Source organism: Microtus ochrogaster, linkage group LG2 (genome assembly GCF_000317375.1).
Source record: "Microtus ochrogaster isolate Prairie Vole_2 linkage group LG2, MicOch1.0, whole genome shotgun sequence".
In the NCBI taxonomy this organism is placed as follows: Eukaryota; Metazoa; Chordata; class Mammalia; order Rodentia; family Cricetidae; genus Microtus; species Microtus ochrogaster.
In genome coordinates, this window is record NC_022028.1 from 45,242,293 (window position 1) to 45,261,738 (window position 19,446).

Consider the following 19,446-nt stretch of genomic DNA (forward strand, 5'->3'; position numbering starts at 1 on the left):
GCGCCAGCCGCCCGCTCCCGCCGACGGCGCAGACCCGGCACCCGTCGAGGAGCCCGAGGCGCGGCCGGACGGAGAGGGGTCACCGGGGAAGGCACGGCCGCCCTCCGCCCGCAGGCCAGCGGCTGCTACGCCGGCGGATAGAGACGACCGAGGGCCCCCCACCAGCGTGGCGGCACTCAGATCCAACTTCGAGAAGATCCGCAAGGGACCTCCCCAGCCCGGCTCTGGCGACCCTGAGAAGCCCTTCTACGTGAATGTCGAGTTCCACCACGAGCGTGGCCTGGTGAAGGTCAACGACAAAGAGGTATCCGACCGGATCAGTTCTCTAGGCAGCCAGGCCATGCAGATGGAGCGCAAGAAGTCCCAGCAAAGCACTGGGCAGGGTCTGGGGGAAGCGCCCAGACCCCACTACCGCGGGCGCTCCTCGGAGAGCAGCTGTGGCCTCGACGGTGACTACGAGGATGCGGAGTTAAATCCCCGCTTCCTGAAGGACAACCTAATCAATGCCAACGGCGGCAACAGGCCCCCTTGGCCGCCCCTGGAGTACCAACCCTACCAGAGCATCTACGTCGGAGGTATGATGGAAGGGGAGGGCAAGGGCCCGCTCCTGCGAAGCCAGAGCACTTCGGAGCAGGAGAAGCGCCTCACCTGGCCCCGCAGGTCCTACTCCCCCCGGAGTTTTGAGGACAGCGGAGGAGGTTATACCCCGGATTGCAGCTCCAATGAGAACCTCACCTCCAGCGAGGAGGACTTTTCCTCTGGCCAGTCCAGCCGCGTGTCCCCAAGCCCCACCACCTACCGTATGTTCCGGGACAAGAGCCGCTCACCCTCACAGAATTCGCAGCAATCCTTTGACAGCAGCAGCCCCCCGACGCCGCAGTGTCAGAAGCGGCACCGACAGTGTCAGGTTGTGGTGTCTGAGGCTACCATCGTAGGTGTCCGCAAGACCGGGCAGATCTGGCCCAATGACGGGGACAGCACCTTCCAGGGGGATGCAGGTGAGTACCACTGTGGGTGTACTTGGACCTGCTCCGGACTCTTTAAGTAGATTGACCTGGGGAAAATGGGTACTTTTTGGCGTGATTTTCAAGTGCTTTTGTGTTTCCCTGGCCCTGCGCCTGAACTGACTCCACCCCCTTCCTCCTGAAGGCAAATGGGATGGGGGTGAGGGGGGACTGGAGGGAATGGCTGGTGGCTTACTTTCTTGGTCTTAACTCTAAGCCGGTGGGTTTTGCAGAAGCATTGGGAGATAGACGCCGCGTGCTCTCTCCATGCTGGACAAAAAAGTCAGAGCCATCTTTGCCACCTAGATCAGCTCCTTTGAGTGGGGAGTGACCCGTGCTTGGATAGTCTCCGCCACCTGGTTGTCCTGATCTTGGAGCGGTTATATGGCACGTTTAGGGGAACCCAAGATATGCGTGCTGCTTCAAGGTCTTAGATGTGTCGCTTGTCAGCAGGTGAGAGCAGATGAAGACAGGAGTAGGAAGGGAGTAGTGCTGACTCAGTGGGCCACTGGACATCAGTAGGTTGGGGATTCATGTGGGGCTAATCTGTCATCGTCCTGATCGACTTGGCATTGATGTGTCTGCTTCACCATTCCTCCTGCACAGAGCACTCCTCCATCCCCTGCCGTTGGACTTTGTCTGCGGTACTGGGGCTCAGACGCACTTGAGGCATGCTGCACCCCTAGATCCACCCCTGCACCGTGGGGTCTCAGTTACATCTCCAGACCTCACCTTCTCTTCCGGTCCTCTGGTCCGGTGTGCCCGTGCCTCCTCGTTTGCCATGGGATGACCCTCAACAGGTTCTTGTTTTGGGCTCCTAATCCATGGTCTGACTCCAGCACTAAGATGAAATGATAACTTGTTTACTGCTTATAGGTACCGCTGGCTGTGTGGGCAAATGGGACTGGGTATTGAGATTTAGGCAGAATTTTCAGTTGGAGTAAAGAGGGAGGCGGAGGGGTGCTAGCAGGCATGGGATTTGGGGGTGTACAGCTGTCAGGAATCGCTTGGAGTCCTTGCCGCTGTTGGGCTGATGTGGTCTTTTGCTTCAGTGATTTTTTTTTTCTTTTCCTGCTGATGGAGTTGCACGTGCTTCGTTTGTCAGAATCCTTTTGAAACAGCGAAGCTATTTTTGGCTGAATTAAGCTGCCTTTCTAAGCTCAGTGTTCTGCCCTGGTTAGGTGCCTCCAGTTGCTGCCCTTCCCAACCTGCATCTGGGTTGACGGCTGTGCCATGCATAGCTGGTCCTGTCTGCCCGTAGCCTGGTTCAGCTGCATTCCTTATCTCTAGTGGACGGTTGAGAAGCTGTGGGAGTCAGAAGTTGGCTTTATGGGCATATTAATCAGCTCCATCCAGGTCTGGAGGCTTGCCCAGTGATGACCGGGCACCAGCCATGTCCAGCCAGCTTTTTGCGAATTGAACTTGCTTGAGCTGGCCCTTCAGTGCTATGGTGATTGGGGACGTTATTAATAAAGAAGAACATGAGAGGCTTTCATGGAGACCTGCAGTCTGGTACTCTCAGGGAACTCTGAGTTTCCAGAAAGCAGAGCCCAGCCTTTCCTGTACCTACCGTAGAAATGGCCATGTTGCCCTCCACATAATGAGCCCCTAGTGCAAGTCAGAGTAGGTAAAGGTAGGAAAACGGGAAGGAAGCGGGGCCCGAGAGACATACAGGATAGTTTCTCAGGAAGTGACTTAGAAGTTAATTTCCTATTTTAGAACTTTCGGAATCCTTCTTTGACTACCCTGAAGCCCCACATTCTCTCTTATTTCCCTAAACATTCTTTTGTGTCTTTTGACATAGGACTTCCCGATGAAGTCCTGTCTAGCTTAAAACTTGCTATGTAGACCACTGCTAAGCCTTCAGTTTGCAGCGAGCTACTGCCTCCCAAGCGCACCACCATACCACCATACCGGTCTCCCTCAGACTTGTTTCTTTCTTTTCTTTTTTTGAGCCAGGGTGTTACTATGTTGCCCTCACTGTCCTAAAACTGACTTTGCAAACCAGGCTAGCCTCTCAGTCACAAAGATGCACCTGTCTCCTCCTCTGGAGCGCTGGGATTAAAACTGTGTTCCAACATGCAAAGGGTCCTCAGACATTTTTAGCAATTAAGGTGAACAGCATCACCTAAAAGGACTGAGATGTGGCTTAGTAGTGGTGTGAACTCTGGGTACAGTCTGCCATACCATGGTGAATAATCAAATAATAAACCGGAGTGCTCAAAAGCAAGATTTATGGTTTTTTTCTTAGACTTTTTTTTTTTTAAATTTTCAAGACAGGGTTTCTCTGTAGCTTTTTTGGTTCCTGTCCTGGAACTAGCTCTTATAGACCAGGCTGACCTCGAACTCACAGAGATCCGCCTGCCTCTGCCTCCCGAGTGCTGGGATTAAAGGCGTGCGCCACCACCGCCCGGCCTTTTTTTTTTTTATAGTTAAAATTATCAGAGCACTTTGAGGTGTGTAGCAAAACTGAATGGGAAGCACACAGACTTCCCATATACCCAGTGCCTCCACACCTGCCTCCCCTGTTAGCAGCATCCCCCACTAAAGAGGTATATTTGTGACAGAAACCAACACAGACATGTCGTGATCACTTGTCACACATAGCTTATGTTAGGGCTCTCTCTTAGTTTCTGCACTGTGTGGGTTTTGTTCTTTTTGGCCTTAACATGCCCAGCTGTTGTAGCCCAACAAACATTTAAACTGTGCTGAACCCTCTTCTCTGTCCTGTAGGGGAGGGGGAAAGGGTCCCTGCTCAGCCATCTGTCTCTGTTGGGACTACTTACTGATGTTCATTAGATGGCTGTGGGTGGGGCTTAGTGGCCTAAAGGAACAATAAGAAAAATTACAGTGTGTGTTTATATGGGAGTGGGGGAGGTCACCCTAATGTTCTGTCAGGGCAGGCACAGTGGCCCAGCTCTGGTAATTTTCGAGTCCCTTCAGATGAGTTGCAAGGGACATTAAGGGAAGGAGCGGAAGCCATCACACAGTGCTCTGTGCTTTATGCAAGGTCCCTCATGAGCTCTTCCATCACCTGGTGGTGGGCTGTCCATCCACATAAGGATGCAACTGAGAAATAGCAAAGATGAAGTTCGTGGGTGTGTGAACCCAGAGCTCCAGGCCTTCTGGCTCATGGTACCATGTTCTGTTTCTTCCTGGTGCCCAATATATCTGCCTGGAAATCAGAAGTGGGTATGTTTGGGTCCTTGTGCATCCAAACCTGTGAAGGAAAAACAGACAGGCATGGACCTTTTTCTACACAGAACCCTTCTCTTGGTCCTGTGTAGACCACAGAGAAGATGTGGTCTTTGCCGTCTAGAAGCTTAGGAGTTAAGAGGGGATGTGTTCATCCATGTTTAGATAGAAGTGAGATCAGAGACTCTCAGAGCTTTCCTGGTGTCTTAGCAGTGGTCCAGCAGCCGAAGGTGTGGGGAACCATCTGTTCAAGAGTGGCAGTGAAAGATTGGGGTCCCAAGTTCACCTTCTGTGACTCTGGAGTTTGTGTGTGTTTGGGAAGGGACAGTATTGGGACAGGGTCTCCCTAAATAGCTAGCCTAGACTGGCTTTGAACTTCTGATCATCCTCTCTCTACTCTCAAGTGCTGGAATTGTAGATTTGTTTTTAAACTAGAAAATACATGTAATATAAAACTCAGCATTTCATTGAGGCAGGATTGTAAGTTTGAGGCTAACCTGAGTTACATAGAAAGAGCTTATCTTTAAAGAAGTAGAAATAGGAAGCATTTATCAAAGGGAAAGCAATGTCGGGAATGGAAGTGAGCTCATGAGCCAAGGGAAAAGCATGTGCTCAGACCAGGAATTTGTTAGTTGGAGACGGGGTCTCACTACGTCCCCATGGCTGGCTGGATACAGGCAGTAAAGAGCAGGCTGGCCTCAAACTCAGAGAGCTGCCTGCTTTTGCCTCCCAGGTGCTGTGCACCACCAGAAACTTTCTAAAGCTAATTAGCCCAAAATACTTTCAGAACCTGTTCTGACCACTTTTCAGCCTGCAGTTCTGTGACACCGAGTGCCTGCATGTGGTACACCTGTCACGATTGCAGAGATTCTGGCTCTCATGGGCAGCACATTTTGCTCCCAGTACAGAACAGCACCAATGCTCCTTTCTGCTTCTTTGAGCTGAGGGTTCTGGGTGACTCTTGTTGGTATGATCACACACTGTTGGTGTTTTCACAACTGGCTCCTTTTTCTTAAGTGTAATGTCCTTGGTCTTTACCCACCTTATGGCAGGGACTCAAGTTGCTTTTTGTCCATCTATCTGTCCGTCTGTCTGTCTGTCTATCTATCTATCTATCTATCTATCTATCTATCTATCTATCTATCTATCTATATCTATCTATCATCTAATATAATATCCATGCATCCATCTACCTATCTATCCATTCATCTATCATCCATCTATCTATCCATCTATCTATCCATCCATCCACCCATCCACCCATCTACCTGATTTAAGAGCTTACCATGTTGCCTAGACTGGCCCTAACTCCTGAGCTCCAGCAATTGTCTTCCCTCAGCCTCTCAGGCAGCGGGTCCAGTTAATGTGGAACACCACACAAGGCCCTTCCCTCCTTTAGACCTGGGGAATAATGTGACTGAAACCTCTACTCCTTTGCTCCCCAGAGCCTGTTATATGTGTGCCCCTTGGATTTATTTTTCCTGGGGTTTAAGCATAGGGATTTCCTTGTTGAGCCCATGCTGACCTGCCAAGCTGCTCCTAGCCTGAACTGAGGGTCTTGTGTTTCACTGTGGTGCTCAGTGAGTTATCATCTTTTTCATTGAGCATCTTCATTTACCCCTTGGGTATTGGGGCCGGAGTGCCTGACCCCTGGGTTGTCCTTCTCTTGGGTAATTGACTAGAAGAGGACTAACTGATTTGCGTGGGTGATTGTGGACCATTAGCCTTCATGCCGGCCTTTTGATGGCTTAGTCATGGCCTCTTTAGACCAGAGCCCATGGCTGCCTCTGACTTGAGTTCAGGCTTCTCCTGAGCAGAGTCAGAGGTGGGTGATTCAGGTTTTACAGCCTGAGGTGTTTAGGGAACAGAATAAGGTATTTCTGAGACTTTTCTTTAAGGGAACTAAGAGGGCTGTCGCAAACCTGCCCTGTGATTCTCTTTTAATTTGTTGCCTTTGGCTTTAGAACACATATCTCCTCGTTGGTTGAGAGCCCTGTGGTTGGGGTGGCCTGTGTGCGTGTGACTGCTGCCTCTACCAGGACAAGTCCAGGTAGCCAGTCTGCTGAAGCTACTTGAGATCAGGCAGTGTTAGCTGGCCCAGCCTGTTGCTTCCTCCTGTGGGTTGAGAGGTTTATGTGCAGGTGAACCAACAGGTATCTGGGAAGTGTTCTCAGGTCGTTAACTAACAGGTTCAGTTTCGGCTAAGGCCAGTGTTTTTGTATCAAGGCTTGGGGTGATGACATGCTTATTATAAACCCCCTCGGTGGGTGTTCTTCTTCCTGGCTGTAAAAACACAACCTCTTGCCCTCAAGGAAATTTGGGGGTTATTTGGAAAATGTAGTAGTAATTTTAATTGAAATGTTATCGTAATGTGCTTATTGTTTTTCGTGTAAAATATACACAGCAAAATGTGCAATTTCAATTTTTGAGACGTTCTCAGAAATCAAGCCCAGGGACATTGCGTGTCCTAGGTAAGAGCACTGTCACCAAGTGGATCCTTATTCTTTCCAGTGGCAGCTAGTGCAACCATCACCCGCACTCAGGTCTACAATACTCTTCTGGGGGGTGGAGGTCTGGGACTGACCCAGGGCACTGCAGAGCACAGACTGTACCCCTGAGCCATATGTCCCCTCCTATCTTTTCAACTGTTTGGTTTTTCTAAGCAGAAACTGTATCCATATAAATAATTCCTTCTTCTCCCTGCCTCCAGTCCCTGGCAGCCAGGAGTCTACCTTTTGTCTCTGGGGCTTTGCTTATCCTAGGCATCTTATGTAAATGGAATCCTATACTGTTTGTCCAGTGGCTAGTGTGCTTAGTTTAAGTATGGCTTTAAAATTCCCTGGGGCGGCCCTCTCACCCTTAACTCCCTAGCCGCTGGTCCTTAACAGGTGTGTTTTCTTTAGAAAAACACCTGTTAGTGCTGGTGTCTTCCTGGTTCCCTGGCCTTCACACCCACAGTCTTGAAGTGGCCTGGTGTATTAGTCAGCTAGCACTATTGCATAACAAAATACCCCAGGCTGGGGGAAACAACAAAAATGTGTTTTCTCACGCTGCTGGAGGCTGATGTGAATAAGGTCTTGAAATAATTCCCTCTGAGGCCAGTCTCCTTGGTGTGCAGTAATCTTTTAAAAAAGCCTTTTCACACAGTATCTCCTTCCTAGCAGCTGTGAATGTCCAAAGTTCTTCTCAGAAAAGCATCAACTGGGATTAAGACCACTGAATTGATCCCATAGGTTTTTTTTTTATTAACTTGTTGAGATCATAATACAATTACATCATTTTCCCCCTCCCCTTCCTCCCTCCAAACCCTCCCATGTACCCCCTACCCTGCTCTCTTTCAAATGCATGGCCTCTTTTTCTTTAGTTTTGTGTGCGTGTGTGTGTGTTAGTTCCTGAATATATCCAACCTGCTTAGTTTATATAATGTTATGTATATGTCTGTTTTTAGGACTGACCATTTGGTATTGGGTAATCACTTGGTGTGCTTGTCCCTGAGGAAGACTAATTCTCTTGCTCTCTGCATTCTTTAGTTGCCTTCAGTTCTTTGTCTAGGGTTCACGCCTCTGATCTCTGCCCCAACCTTGTTCAGCTCATGTTTAGGCAGCCACATTGGTGTTGGCAAGACTTCATGGGTCTGACCTTTCTAGGAGAGACTCCCTGATCCTCTGGCTCTTAGAATCTTTCCATCCCTTTTTCCACATTGTTCCTTGAACCTTAGATGCAGAAACTGTACTGCAGATGTATGGGTTGGGACTGAGTCTCAGGACTCTGTGTTTTGATTGGTTATGGTTTTATGTAATGGTGTCTCATAGAAAAAGAACTTTCCTTGGTGAAGGGTGAGGGCTAGACCATGGAGAAGGATCAATTTAGTATTTTTTTTCTTTTCCTTTTTTTTTGGGGGGGGGATGTTCAAAACAGGGTTTTTCTGTAGCTTTGGGACCTGTCCTGGAACTCACTCTGTAAACCAGGCAGGCCTCGAACTCACAGAGATCCTCCTGTCTCTGCCTCCTGAGCACTAATTTCTTAAAAGTCATAGTCTAAGTAGCTGAGGGCATACAAAATGTGGGAGGTGCAGGGTTGAAATCCGCAAAGGAAAGATTTTGTCATGGCCAGGAGGTAAATGGTGCTTGGGCTGGTTTTCAATGGCTGTGTTATAGGACAAATTTGAGCAAAAGCGCGCAGGTCTGGGGAGTGGCTCAGTTGGTAGAGTGCTTGCCTAGCATGCAGGAGGCCATGGGTTCAGTCTCCAGTGCCCCATCAACCAGTCATGCCTGAGATGTCAGTGCTCAGGAAGGTTGGGAACTCAAGTTCATCTTTCTACCTGCCAACTTCAGCCTGTCTCAAAAAAGGAAAAAGAAAAAGGCTTTGTGTATTAGGCAATTGCTGAGTCATCACTGAGCCAAGGCACCGGGAGAGCCACAGGCTAATGCTCAGGAGCCATCGCATGCATCTCTGTTCAGTTAAGTCAGTCGGTGACTGGATCAGGTCATTGCTGAGGTTCTGTCTGTGGATCTATAGTTTCCTTTTTCTTTCTCTCTTTCTGTTATTTGTTTATTTGTTTGTTTTTGAGGCATGGTTTTACTATATAATGCTTTACCACTGGTCTGTATCCATCCCTAAAATCGTCTCGTTTTTATTTTTAGAAGCAGTAGCTTTATTCTAACCTTCCGCTCTTCTGAGGACCCAGTGAGCCTCAGGATCCTCCTGCCTCTGCCTCCTCAGCCCTGGGGTTACAAGCGTGTACCCTCACACTCACTCTTCGGTGTGGGGGCTGGGGGATGAACTGAGGCTCTTCTCATACTTGCAAAGCAAGTTCTTAATGGACCCAAACCATCTCTGTAGCCTCCTAACATTACTGCTGACACAGCCTTTCCCCGTTCTTCTCTCTTCATCCCGAGTCATAACCTTTTCCAAGGCAGCCGCTCTTCCCGATTCAGTAACTCGAGGGTATTTCTTGAACATCAGGTACATACCTGGTATTGCCTTCTGAGAAATTCTCCTGCTTTTCTTCATTTGGTGAAAGACTTTTTACCTTCATGCGCTTATTTTTCTAAAACCAAGCAACAGAAGCAAACCCTTCATAGCATCAAAGTCTTCCTCTCGTGTATCTTTCTTTAACTCTATGTTAGTCCTTATTTCCTGTTGATCCTGGGTCTGGCTGACTTCCTTCTTCAGGGAGACAAGGAAAGCAGAGGGTGCCCTGCTTCTCCGCCCTATAGCATCTGCCATACCCTGGGTCCTCAAGAAGAAGTTGTCCAGTGGAGAAGTTTCAGAGCCTAGGTTGGTCCTTACATGTCTCGGGTGCCAAGAGCATGGATAAGGATGACCTGAGTCTCCATTTTTTTAAATATAATTTTAAATGGAAGAGTGTTTTGCCCTTATGTATATATGCATACCACATATGTACCTGGTGCCTTCAGAGGCTAGAAAAAGTCATCAGGTCCTCTGTAACTGGAGTTATTATTGTGAGCTATCATGTGCATGATGGGATTTGAACCTGAGTTCTCTGGACGGACAGCAAGTGCCTTTAACCACTGAGCCATCTCTCCAGCCATGAGGATCCATCTTTAAGGTGTTAGTTTGCTTAGACCCTTCTGAGTCCTAACCAAACCCACTTAATCTGATCTAATAAACAGCCGTGGCTTTTCAGGGGCCCGATGGTATGGTTCCTTTAAGAATGAAACTATTTAGCTATGGAGACACTCTGATTGGTTGTGGGTCCTTCTTCGCTGACTATTGAGCATCCCCTGCTCAGCTAAAGAGGACACTCTGAGTCCTGCAAATCCAGTATCCTAGATTCTGTTACGGCTGTGACCCGAGGGTTTATGGTGCCCAGCGAAATAGTAGCCAGCAAGTTCATAAAGGTACCTGCCAGTTCTGGAGTTGGAAGAGCGAGGTGTGGTTTGTGTAGTAAATGTGATTTCTTTGAGGCAGTTTCATGGGCCCTTGGAACATTCTTGTGAAGTGGCTGTAGCAAGATCATTATCGTAATTATATGCTGTCCACTGGTCGGGTCTGAGGGTGAATGAGGCATACAGACGCCTAGAATATAGCCTGGCTAAGGTCAAGGCATTCGTGCAGGAGCCGAGGAGCTCTGTGAGTCACATGACACAGGGTGATTCCTGGGGTGTGAGACACCTTGATCTGCTGTCTGACCAGAGACAGGCCTTCCCTGCAAGTCTTTTTAGTCTGGTAGGAGAGAGTGGCTGGTGTAAACCTATTGCTACCGAGAAAAAATGTGGTCCCAGCGTTCAGGAAAACTTGAAGGCCTCAGTCACTTAAAGACACTTTCTCTTCTCTTGTTTTACAAAGTTCCAAGAATGAGATTCTTTCCTTTCCTCCATCCCTCTTCCTTCTCTCCCTTTCCCTTCCTTCTCTTCCCCTTTTCCTTCCCATCTTCCTCCCTGTTTTCTTTTCTCATATGGGGCATCAAGCTTAGAACCCAGTATACTAAGGAATTCCTGTACCACTGAGGTACATCCCCGGCCCGTTCCGATTTCCGGGTGATGAATTGCATTAGATGATAAGGATGAGACCCTTGTGAATGAGGTTAGTGGCCTTTAAAAAAAGATCTCAGAGAACCCTCTACTCCTTCTGCCACATGAAGATGAAGCAAGAAGCTGTTATCTGAAGCAGGAAGTGGGCTCTTAGTAGACATGGCTTCTAATGGACTTCTGGTGTCCAAAATGGTGAGAAACCATTTTTGATTGTCTGTAGATAAGCCTTCTAGTGGATGGTACTATTGTAGAAACCTGACTGGACTATGACAGGCCAGTATGCTTTATCTGCTTTGTAACTCCTAAAAGAAAGCCAAATAAATCACTTGGGGTCAGAGCTCAGGCATACCAGGCCAGAGGACTAAGACTCTTTACCAATGTCAGCCGAGCCCAGCACAGAATGAGCCACCTGGGAGAGGTGAGACTCTTAGATGGGGCAGTCTTCTTGCGGTGCTCCTGCACCACTTGGCCTTGTAAGCTAGGGTCTGGTAAAAGTCAAGGACCACCCCCAGCAACCATGTCTGCCAGTTTGTAAAGGGAACGCTTAGAGCCACTTTAAAAAGATGGTTGTGAGGTTTTCATTCGTTGATTCATATTTTATTTCTGTAAGAGTGTGTGTGTGCGTGCGTGCGTGCGTGTGTGTGCATGTGTGTGTGTATGAGTATGTATACATGTGCATGTGTGTGTGTGCATGTGTGTATGAGTGTGTATACATGCGCATGTGTGTACGCACGTATGTGTGCACGCTTGTGTGAATTAGAGGACAGCTCTGCAGTCATTCTCTCTTACTGCCTTGTAGGATTAGGATCCAGGGATCAAACTCAGGTCAAGTGTCATAATTAGCTTCAACTGTCAACTTGACAGATACCTAGAGTCACGGGCATAGGAACTCCCTCTACTGAAGAATTGCCTCCATCAGATTGACCGGTAGGCATATCTGTAAGGCATGTTCTTCATTGCTATTTGATGTAAGAAGGCCCAGCACACCGTGGGCACTGCCATCCCAGGCGGGCAAGCCTGAGTTACATAAGAGCGCTAGTCGAACAAGCCGGAGAACAAGCTGGTGAGCCGCTTTCCTCCACGGTTTCTGCTTCAAGCTCCTTCCTGCCTTGATGATGGTCTGTGGCCTGTGACACCAAGTAAACTGTGCTCCCTAAGTTGTTTCGGTCGCGGTGTTTATTATAGTGACAGAAATCAAACCAGAATGTCAGGTCTGCACGCAAGCACCTCTGCCTAGCTGAACCGTCTTCCAGCCCAACTATGGGGCTTTCAGAACAGAAGCCAATACTGTAATAGCGACAGATTAAACTATTTTACCAAGTTAGGTTGCTAATGCTTTGGTGTCACCAGATATGATCTGTACGGGGTACTGCTGTAACCTGTAGATGATGGTCAGAGGCAGCCTGAATTTTCTGTCGTCTCTGTGGAGTTTCAGCAGCCAGGAGCCAGACAGGACTGGGGGAAGAGTTCTGTGATATTCACATGGGAGCTCCTGGACGAACCGAGCCCCTGTGAGGACACTAGGGTCTTTGACTTCTAGTCCCATACACTTGCCACCACCCGCTGTCCTCCACCCCGCCTGGCCTTCACTTCTTGGGAGACTGGGGTAACTAGACCTTGTGCAAATCTAGAGACTTGGTTTATTTACTTGTGGTTTTGTTGCTGTTGGTTTTTTTTTCTCCCTACCCTTCAAGAAGCCTTCTGCTTTGAAACCTAAAAAGCGAGAGAACTGTCCTGATTGGTGCTTGTGATGAAGCTGGGCAGCACATGGGTTTGACTTGTCTCCCCTGAGTCTTCTGCGCCCATTGGCCTCTGTGGGCACAGCTCTGTTCTTGTTCTCGTCTGGGTGTGTCTTTGTTCCTTTTTTTTTTTTTTCACAAGCAGCTTTATTGACATATAATTTACTCATGAAAGGATGGAAGGATATAGTTCAGTGATTTTTGGGGGGTAATCACAGTTATGATCTAATTTGGGGACTACTTTGATTACCTCAAAAGGAAACCTTAAGTTATGACCCCAGTGTCTGGCAGCCTCCCGGTTTCCAAGCCGTGTACCACCACCCCTGGCTCTGCCCTTTCTGTCCATGGAGACTGACTTTGTGGACATGTATGGAGGAGAATCATAGCACATGTGGCCTTTTATGTCTGGCTCCTTTTACCTAGGCTACCGTTTTTGAGGTCTGTCGTGTCCTAACATGACCAGAGCTCATTGTCTCATGTGGCCCATTAAGATTCCAGAGAATGGAATCGCTTCCCGGTTCCAGCTGTGCCGTAGAGCCCTTGTGGTCCCCAGCTCTGCTGTAGGTGCTTCCTTTGGCTCACAGGGAGACCTCGTCAGTTAAGTTTTGAGCCTTTGAGTCCCAAGAGGGCTGTGCATGGAAGCTGTATAGAAAATGTGGAGGCTCCTCACTCTCATGGCTTTGGGGAGAGGCCCCGGAGCATGGGTTGCTGGAAACCACATGGCAGCTGAGTTTGTTTAGGTCATCAGGATTTAGCCTATACATCTTTTTTTTTTCCCCCACTGTATTTTCTCATTTTACATCCCAATCCCAGTTCCCACTCCCTCCCCTCTTCCCATTCCCTCCACCTTCCCCCACCCCCATCCACTCCTCAGAGAGGGTAAGGCGCATTGCTTTGAGGAAGGACCAAGCCCCTCCCTACCATATCTAGGCTGAGCAAGGTATCCCTCCAAAGAGAATGGGTTCCAAAAAGCCAGTACAAGCAGTAGGAATAAATCCTGGTCCCACTGCCCTAGCCATACAACTGTCACCCACATGCAGAGGGCCTAGTTTGCTCCTATGTTGGTTGCTTCCCTGACGAGCCGGAGTTGATGAGCTCCCATTAGCTCAGGTAAACTGTTTCAGTGGGTGTCCCCATCATGGTCTTGACCTCTTTGCTCATATTCTCACTCCTCCCACTCTTCAACTGGACTTTGGGAGCTCAGCCCAGTGCTCCACTGTAGGTCTCTGCCTCTGCTTCCATCAGTTGCTGGATGAAGGTTCTATGGTAGCATTTAAGATAGTCATCAATCTGACTATCGGCTAAGGCCAATTCAGGTACCCTCTCCACCATTGCTTAGAGTCTTAGCTGGAGTTATCCTTGTGGATTCCTGGGAATTACTCTAATGCCAGATTTCTTGCTAGCCCCATAATGGCTTCCTTGATCAAGATATCTCTTTCCTTGCTCTCATCTCTGTCCTCCTCCATCTTGGCCATCCCATTCCCTCAAGTTCTCCTCCCCACTCCTCTTCTCCCCTTGGTCCAGACCAAGTCTCGTATGTTTCCTCTGAGCCTTACCCACTAGGGCCTTTCTCTTTCTATTAGGAGGTGTGGCTTTGTTGGAGTGGGTGTGGCCTTGGGGGACGTATGTCACTGTGGGAGCAGGCTTTGAGGTTTCCTATGCTCTGGATATGCCCAGTGTGTTAGTCCACTTCCTGTTGCCTGCAGGATGTAGGATACTCTACTGTTTCTTCCACACCATGCCTGCCTGCACGCCACCATGCTCCCCTCCATGATGGACTGAACCTCTGAACTGTAAGAGAGCCCCCTCAGTTAAATGTTTTCTTTATAATAAGAGTTGCCGTGGTTATGGGGTCCCCTCACAGCCGTAGTAAACCCTAACTAGGAGAATCATGTTCCAAATGAGGAAGTGGAGCTCTCGTGTCCTGCTGCAAGAATCGAGAGAAAGGAAGGTGATGGTCCCACATGTCCTAGATGACCTAGGGACTTCTAGCCAGGCCCCGCCTTTCAGAGGTCTCAGCACTCCCGAATACTGCCACTTTAGAACCTTTAGGGTATATTACCCATATTTAGAGTATCGTGGGGCTCCAGACTATGCCCCCAGCTCATGTGGACTGGCGTGTTCCCCAGGGGTTGCAGAGGGCAGGCTCATGGTGCCTGTGTCTACCTTCGCGTCTGCTCTGACCCGCTCACTTGGCCTGCACGCTCATTTTTGAGCACTGCTCATTTTTGCCCAAATGTTAGACCTCAGAGTGGAAACCAACTCACCTCTGTGCTTTCTCCTTTAGGAACGTGAGTAAAAGGTGCTTTCGCTTGGGTTCGGAGTCCTGGATTTATTTCCTAATACTATGCTCGTAGATGCTTTAGTAACTAGAGTAATCAAATCTCCATGGAGGTGGAAAGCCAGGAGCCCACCAGGTCTCCAGCTATACGCCTCAGTCAGCGTGATCCCTCTCCTCTTCCCTATTGTATTAAAGTACACATAGCATAGAATTTACTATCTCAACCCCTTTTAGCATACAGTTCATCACGTCTTAGGTGTGTGTTTGTTTTAAGATGCAGCTGCCACCTGGAGGCCCAGCCCCCAGAGGCTCTCAGCAGCAGGTCAGGGAAACCGGAGAGGGGATGTGGCTAGGCGAGCTATTGGAACAGACACACAGACACACCTGGGAACTTTATCTGAGGGCAAAGCTTAATTTTCATTTTATTCTTCTCTCTGTTGGTTGTTCTTCCTACTCCGTTCTTTCTTTGCTCTGTCTTTTACCCTGTTTTCTTCTTTTTTCTTCCCAGTTGTGTCCCTTCTCCCTCTTCTCTGCCCTCGTTCTATCCACCTCTTTCCTTCTGATGTTTTGCTTCCATAGACTTTATTTTTTTTCTTTCCAGCTTAGATAAACCCGGGCAAAACCTTTCAAGCCATACATAAGTCACAATGTACTTACACTCTATTTTTCAAGCAAGAGATTACACCAAGTATAAGTAAAAAAGAGCCTGTTCCTTATTTCCCTTTCATGATTAAACCTTTTCTGGGTTACGAGTGAAAAATAAATTATTCCCAGGGACCTACGTGTCCTAAGCAACTTGTTCTGACATGGCCACCGGCATGAAGCATTGACAGGAAAACGCTGATCTGGTCCCCGGGAAAGCTTTGTTCTCCCTGATGTCCTGGGAGGTAGGGAGGTGGTTTGGAGTCCCTCCTTAGCTTGAATGTGAGATGCTTGCAGGCCGGGTGGAAGGAGAAACACATAAGTTTCTAAACGGACTTTAATGTGGGGTAGATTTGAGGCTCTGAGGAGGCATCCGTGGTTTTTAACGGAGGAAGGGTGTGGAGAGGAAAATATTCCAGGCAGAGTTTCATGTGGCAGCCCTTCAGAGGAGTGGCCAGTTTCACTAGTGGACAGAAGTTAAATACTGTGGCTTTTCAGGTTCTAATCTGTGGGCCTGGTGTACCTGTGGTCACTTACGGGGCATTAACAAGGCCTCCCTGGGGCCCCGGTGTGTGAGGGTTGAGATTAGGGTGGTAGTGAGATCAGAGATGGGGTCAGGAGGATAGGTCCCCAGCAAAACTTGTCATGAAGAGTGGCTCTGGTAAGCGGATCCCTGTAGCTGGTGACCAGGGATAGGTGAAGTGGAACACAGTGAGCTAGGTTGGATGCTTGGTGGTGAGCCTGTCCTCGGTGTGGTCAAGGTTGGTGTCTGGGACCCTGGACTACCAGCTGCCAGATGGACTTGTGGACGCTCGAGGCGGGAGTCCTTGTTGGTTGTCAGCTTGTCATGATGAGCCGTCCCGTCCCTGCAACAGCTGTGAGGGGCTGATAGAACTTCGCCTAAATAGATACAGGTTGTGGTTGTTAGTAAAAGCCTGCTCTTCTCTCCCGTGGCATTTGTTTATTCAGTGGCCAGGTGGTGTGGGCCACTGTGGTTTACACAGTCTTTGTGGAAAAGCTAGTGAGGACCTGGAAGGCCCTAGTGGGTGAGGCTCAGAGGAAACATAGGAGACCTGGTCTGGACGGTGTCTTGCTTTTGTTGGCACTTAGCCCCGTGGTTTTTTTATCCTGCTGAGCCTGTCCTCTGGTTCCAGAAACTCTGTCAGGGGAGTTCCGGATCATCAGTGGGCTGAGACTTGGTCAGCAGCTGTCTGGAGGGACACCTGGCCCCGAGCACTCAGGACGTGGGCTGTCTTTTTCTAGAAGCATTTACTGCTTTTTGGGTTGGGTGGCTAGGTCCCCAGAACATTGGCAAGGGTCCAGCTCCTGATTCTGTGGGTAGAAACCATTTGAGCTGGTTGATGGCATACAGCAGTTAGAAGATGGCGACCACAACCAAGGTACACTGCCTACTTGTCCCTGCCCCCAACTTCTGGTTGTTGCCAGACCTGAGGTGACAGAGGATATCTATTAACTTCTTTTCTTTCTCTCTGTCCACAACACCCTGAACTCTTTCAAAGTCATTTCCCAAGGGAGGGAGGCTTTTTGCGTTTACTGAGTGTTTTAAGGCCTGACCAGACAGGGTAGGACGGAGTTCCCTGGTGTGACATCTCCATTCCTCCTGTCCTGCCCCAACACCAGGTGGCTTCTCTGCTGCTCATATTGGACCCATGCTCCTGCGTCAGGAGTACAGGCTGGGGCAGGTGACTTTCAGCTGGTCTTCTATCTTTGGCCTTCCTTTTTCCAGACCATTTTCTTTGAAACTTGGGGGCCGGTGGTTCTTCAAGGCTACACTGGGCTGTGGTTCATTTGGAGAAGGACTGGGGATGGGGGTGTATTCATTTGATCACGTCCTCCTACAGATCGCCATGGTAACACACGATATTTTGGAGCTTGATTCTTACTTTCTGTTCATGGAAGTGCCATCCAGGCACTGGGAGACCATAGTCTCCTAGTGGCTTGATGCTAATTAGCACAAAGAACAGGTGTCTATGGGAGAGGTGGACATTTAGCCTGACAGAGACCTAGGGCATTTGACCCCTATGCTAGATGGGAAAAAGTCTCAGTCTCTTTGTCTCTATCTCTCTGCCCTCCTGCACCACCCCACACCCACACACAGAGTGTGATCACCAACCCCCAAAGTGGTTGACTGGTGATTTTTTTTTTTGTTGTTGTTGTTATATATCTTAATGCCATCGTTTCTAGGAGCAGTATAGCCGTGTTCACTGCCCAGCGTCTGCCTAAGCTGAAGGCAGAATTAGACTAACATTCTCTTGTTGCCAGGATTCAGTTTCCGGTAGTTATAGGACTGCCTGAGGCCTTCATTTTCTTGCTGCCTGCAGGTTATTCTGGAAGGCTTCTCTTCTTTCTGAGCAGTTCCACACAGGGCTGTTTGCTTTCCTTTTCTGGGCAAGTCTGGGTGTTTTGAAAAGTTCTTTTGATTGACTTTGCTTCACAGCCAGGGTTTCAGACTCTTCTATCTCTGGGAATCCTTAGACACCATGTACATCTTTAAAAGGTGGGCCTGTAGAAGAGGAAATGTTCACTCTTTTCATTTTGGCCTGATAATGGTGGCACATGCTAGTCCCAGCACCAAAGAGGCAAATACAAGAAACTCAGTAATTCATGACCAGTCTAGACTACATGAAACTGTCTCAAAAAATGGGAGAACACTATTATTTTTGAGACAATATTAGCAGAAGATATTGGCAAGAAAAGCTTCTGTGATGAGGGTCAAGTGAGCTCTGCTCTGTGTATAAAGTGATATGTTATTAGGAGTCTTTTTGCTGTGTTCCTTTAGTAAGCTAATAGTGGATAGCAGTAGGCTTTCTGCCTCTAGGCCCATCAGCTATCTGGTCTCTGGTTCTTGGACATGTTAGCAGTGTCATGCATGGATTCCATCTCATTGAGTGTGCCTTAAATTTTTAAGAAAAGTATTGGTTGTTCCCATAACATTGGTGCCACTATTGCACCATCTTGCAGGAAGGTCCCTGGTAGCTACGTCACAGGGTTTGTAGCCGGGTGAAATTGATGACGACTTTTCCCCTCCTGTAGCAGGCAGAGTACCTCCCAACACCATGAGTGCTAGTCAGCAGGGGGTGAAGCTTCTTGTTGGACACCAGCCTGATGTTTCCATGTTTGATGATGTTTGTGAGAGTGTCTTCGGCAATAGGGTCTTACAAACAGGTTATGGAAAGTAATCCTGGCAATGGCCTGTGACGTTTGGGGGAATAGGGAGTCTTCTGAGATCCCTTTTGTCAATGGTTCAACAAGATACAATTTGTCCCTGGCACTGGTGGCATAAGATACTAGTTGGGACATTGTCTCCCCCGATATACTATGACTCCATTTAAATTCCTTTAATATATGTATGTATTTCAGGAAGCTTCCATAGTAGTAGGTTTCCATGTGGCTTTTTTGTTTGTTTATTTGCTTTTTCTGGATAGGGTCTCACTGACTATATAGCTCTAGCTGTCCTGGAACTCGCTGTGTAGACCAGGCTATCCTCAAACTCACAGCAATCTGCCTGCCTCTGCCTCCCGAGTGCTAGGATTAAAGCCGTGTGCCACTATGCCTGGTTTCATAAGGCTTTTCAAAAGACGTTCCAAGATATTTAATTGCTAGTTGTCCCTCTTCGTGTTTCCTCCTTTGTCCTGCCTTCCCATCCTGTCCCCATATAACCCTCTTATTCTGGTTTCCCTTTTGTCTTTCTATAATGCTATAGTCTAGTTCCCCTTCCTTGGAAGATCCTTTCCTCTCCCCTGATCCCTTACCAGCTACCTAACCTCTGTGGTCATTCAGAGTGAAATACACATATCTAAAGATTAAAAACTAGTATCTGTATATAAGAGAAAACATGCAATATTTGTCTTTCAGGGTCGGAGTTACTTCATTCAGGACGATTGTTTCTAGCTCAACCTATTTACCTGCAAAATGCGAAGTTTTCCTAGCAGCTAAATAATATCCCACTGTGTAAATGTAACACAGTTTCGTTATCTGTTCTTAGTTGATAGACAGCTAAGCTATTTCCAGCTTCTGGCTGTTATGAATAGAGCAGCAGTGAACAGGGCTGAGCAAATGTCTTTGCA

General features: G+C 48.3%; 1 protein-coding gene across 1 annotated transcript in view; it reads left to right on the forward strand.

The window, feature by feature from the left end:
• Bcr (BCR, RhoGEF and GTPase activating protein) overlaps positions 1 to 19,446 on the forward strand; it is a 118,746-nt gene that overhangs the window by 2,013 nt on the left and 97,287 nt on the right. The window contains exon 3 of the mRNA XM_013351189.2: positions 1 to 998. Within this exon, the coding sequence (XP_013206643.2) occupies positions 1 to 998 (998 nt within the window). The remainder of the gene's footprint in view (positions 999 to 19,446) is intronic.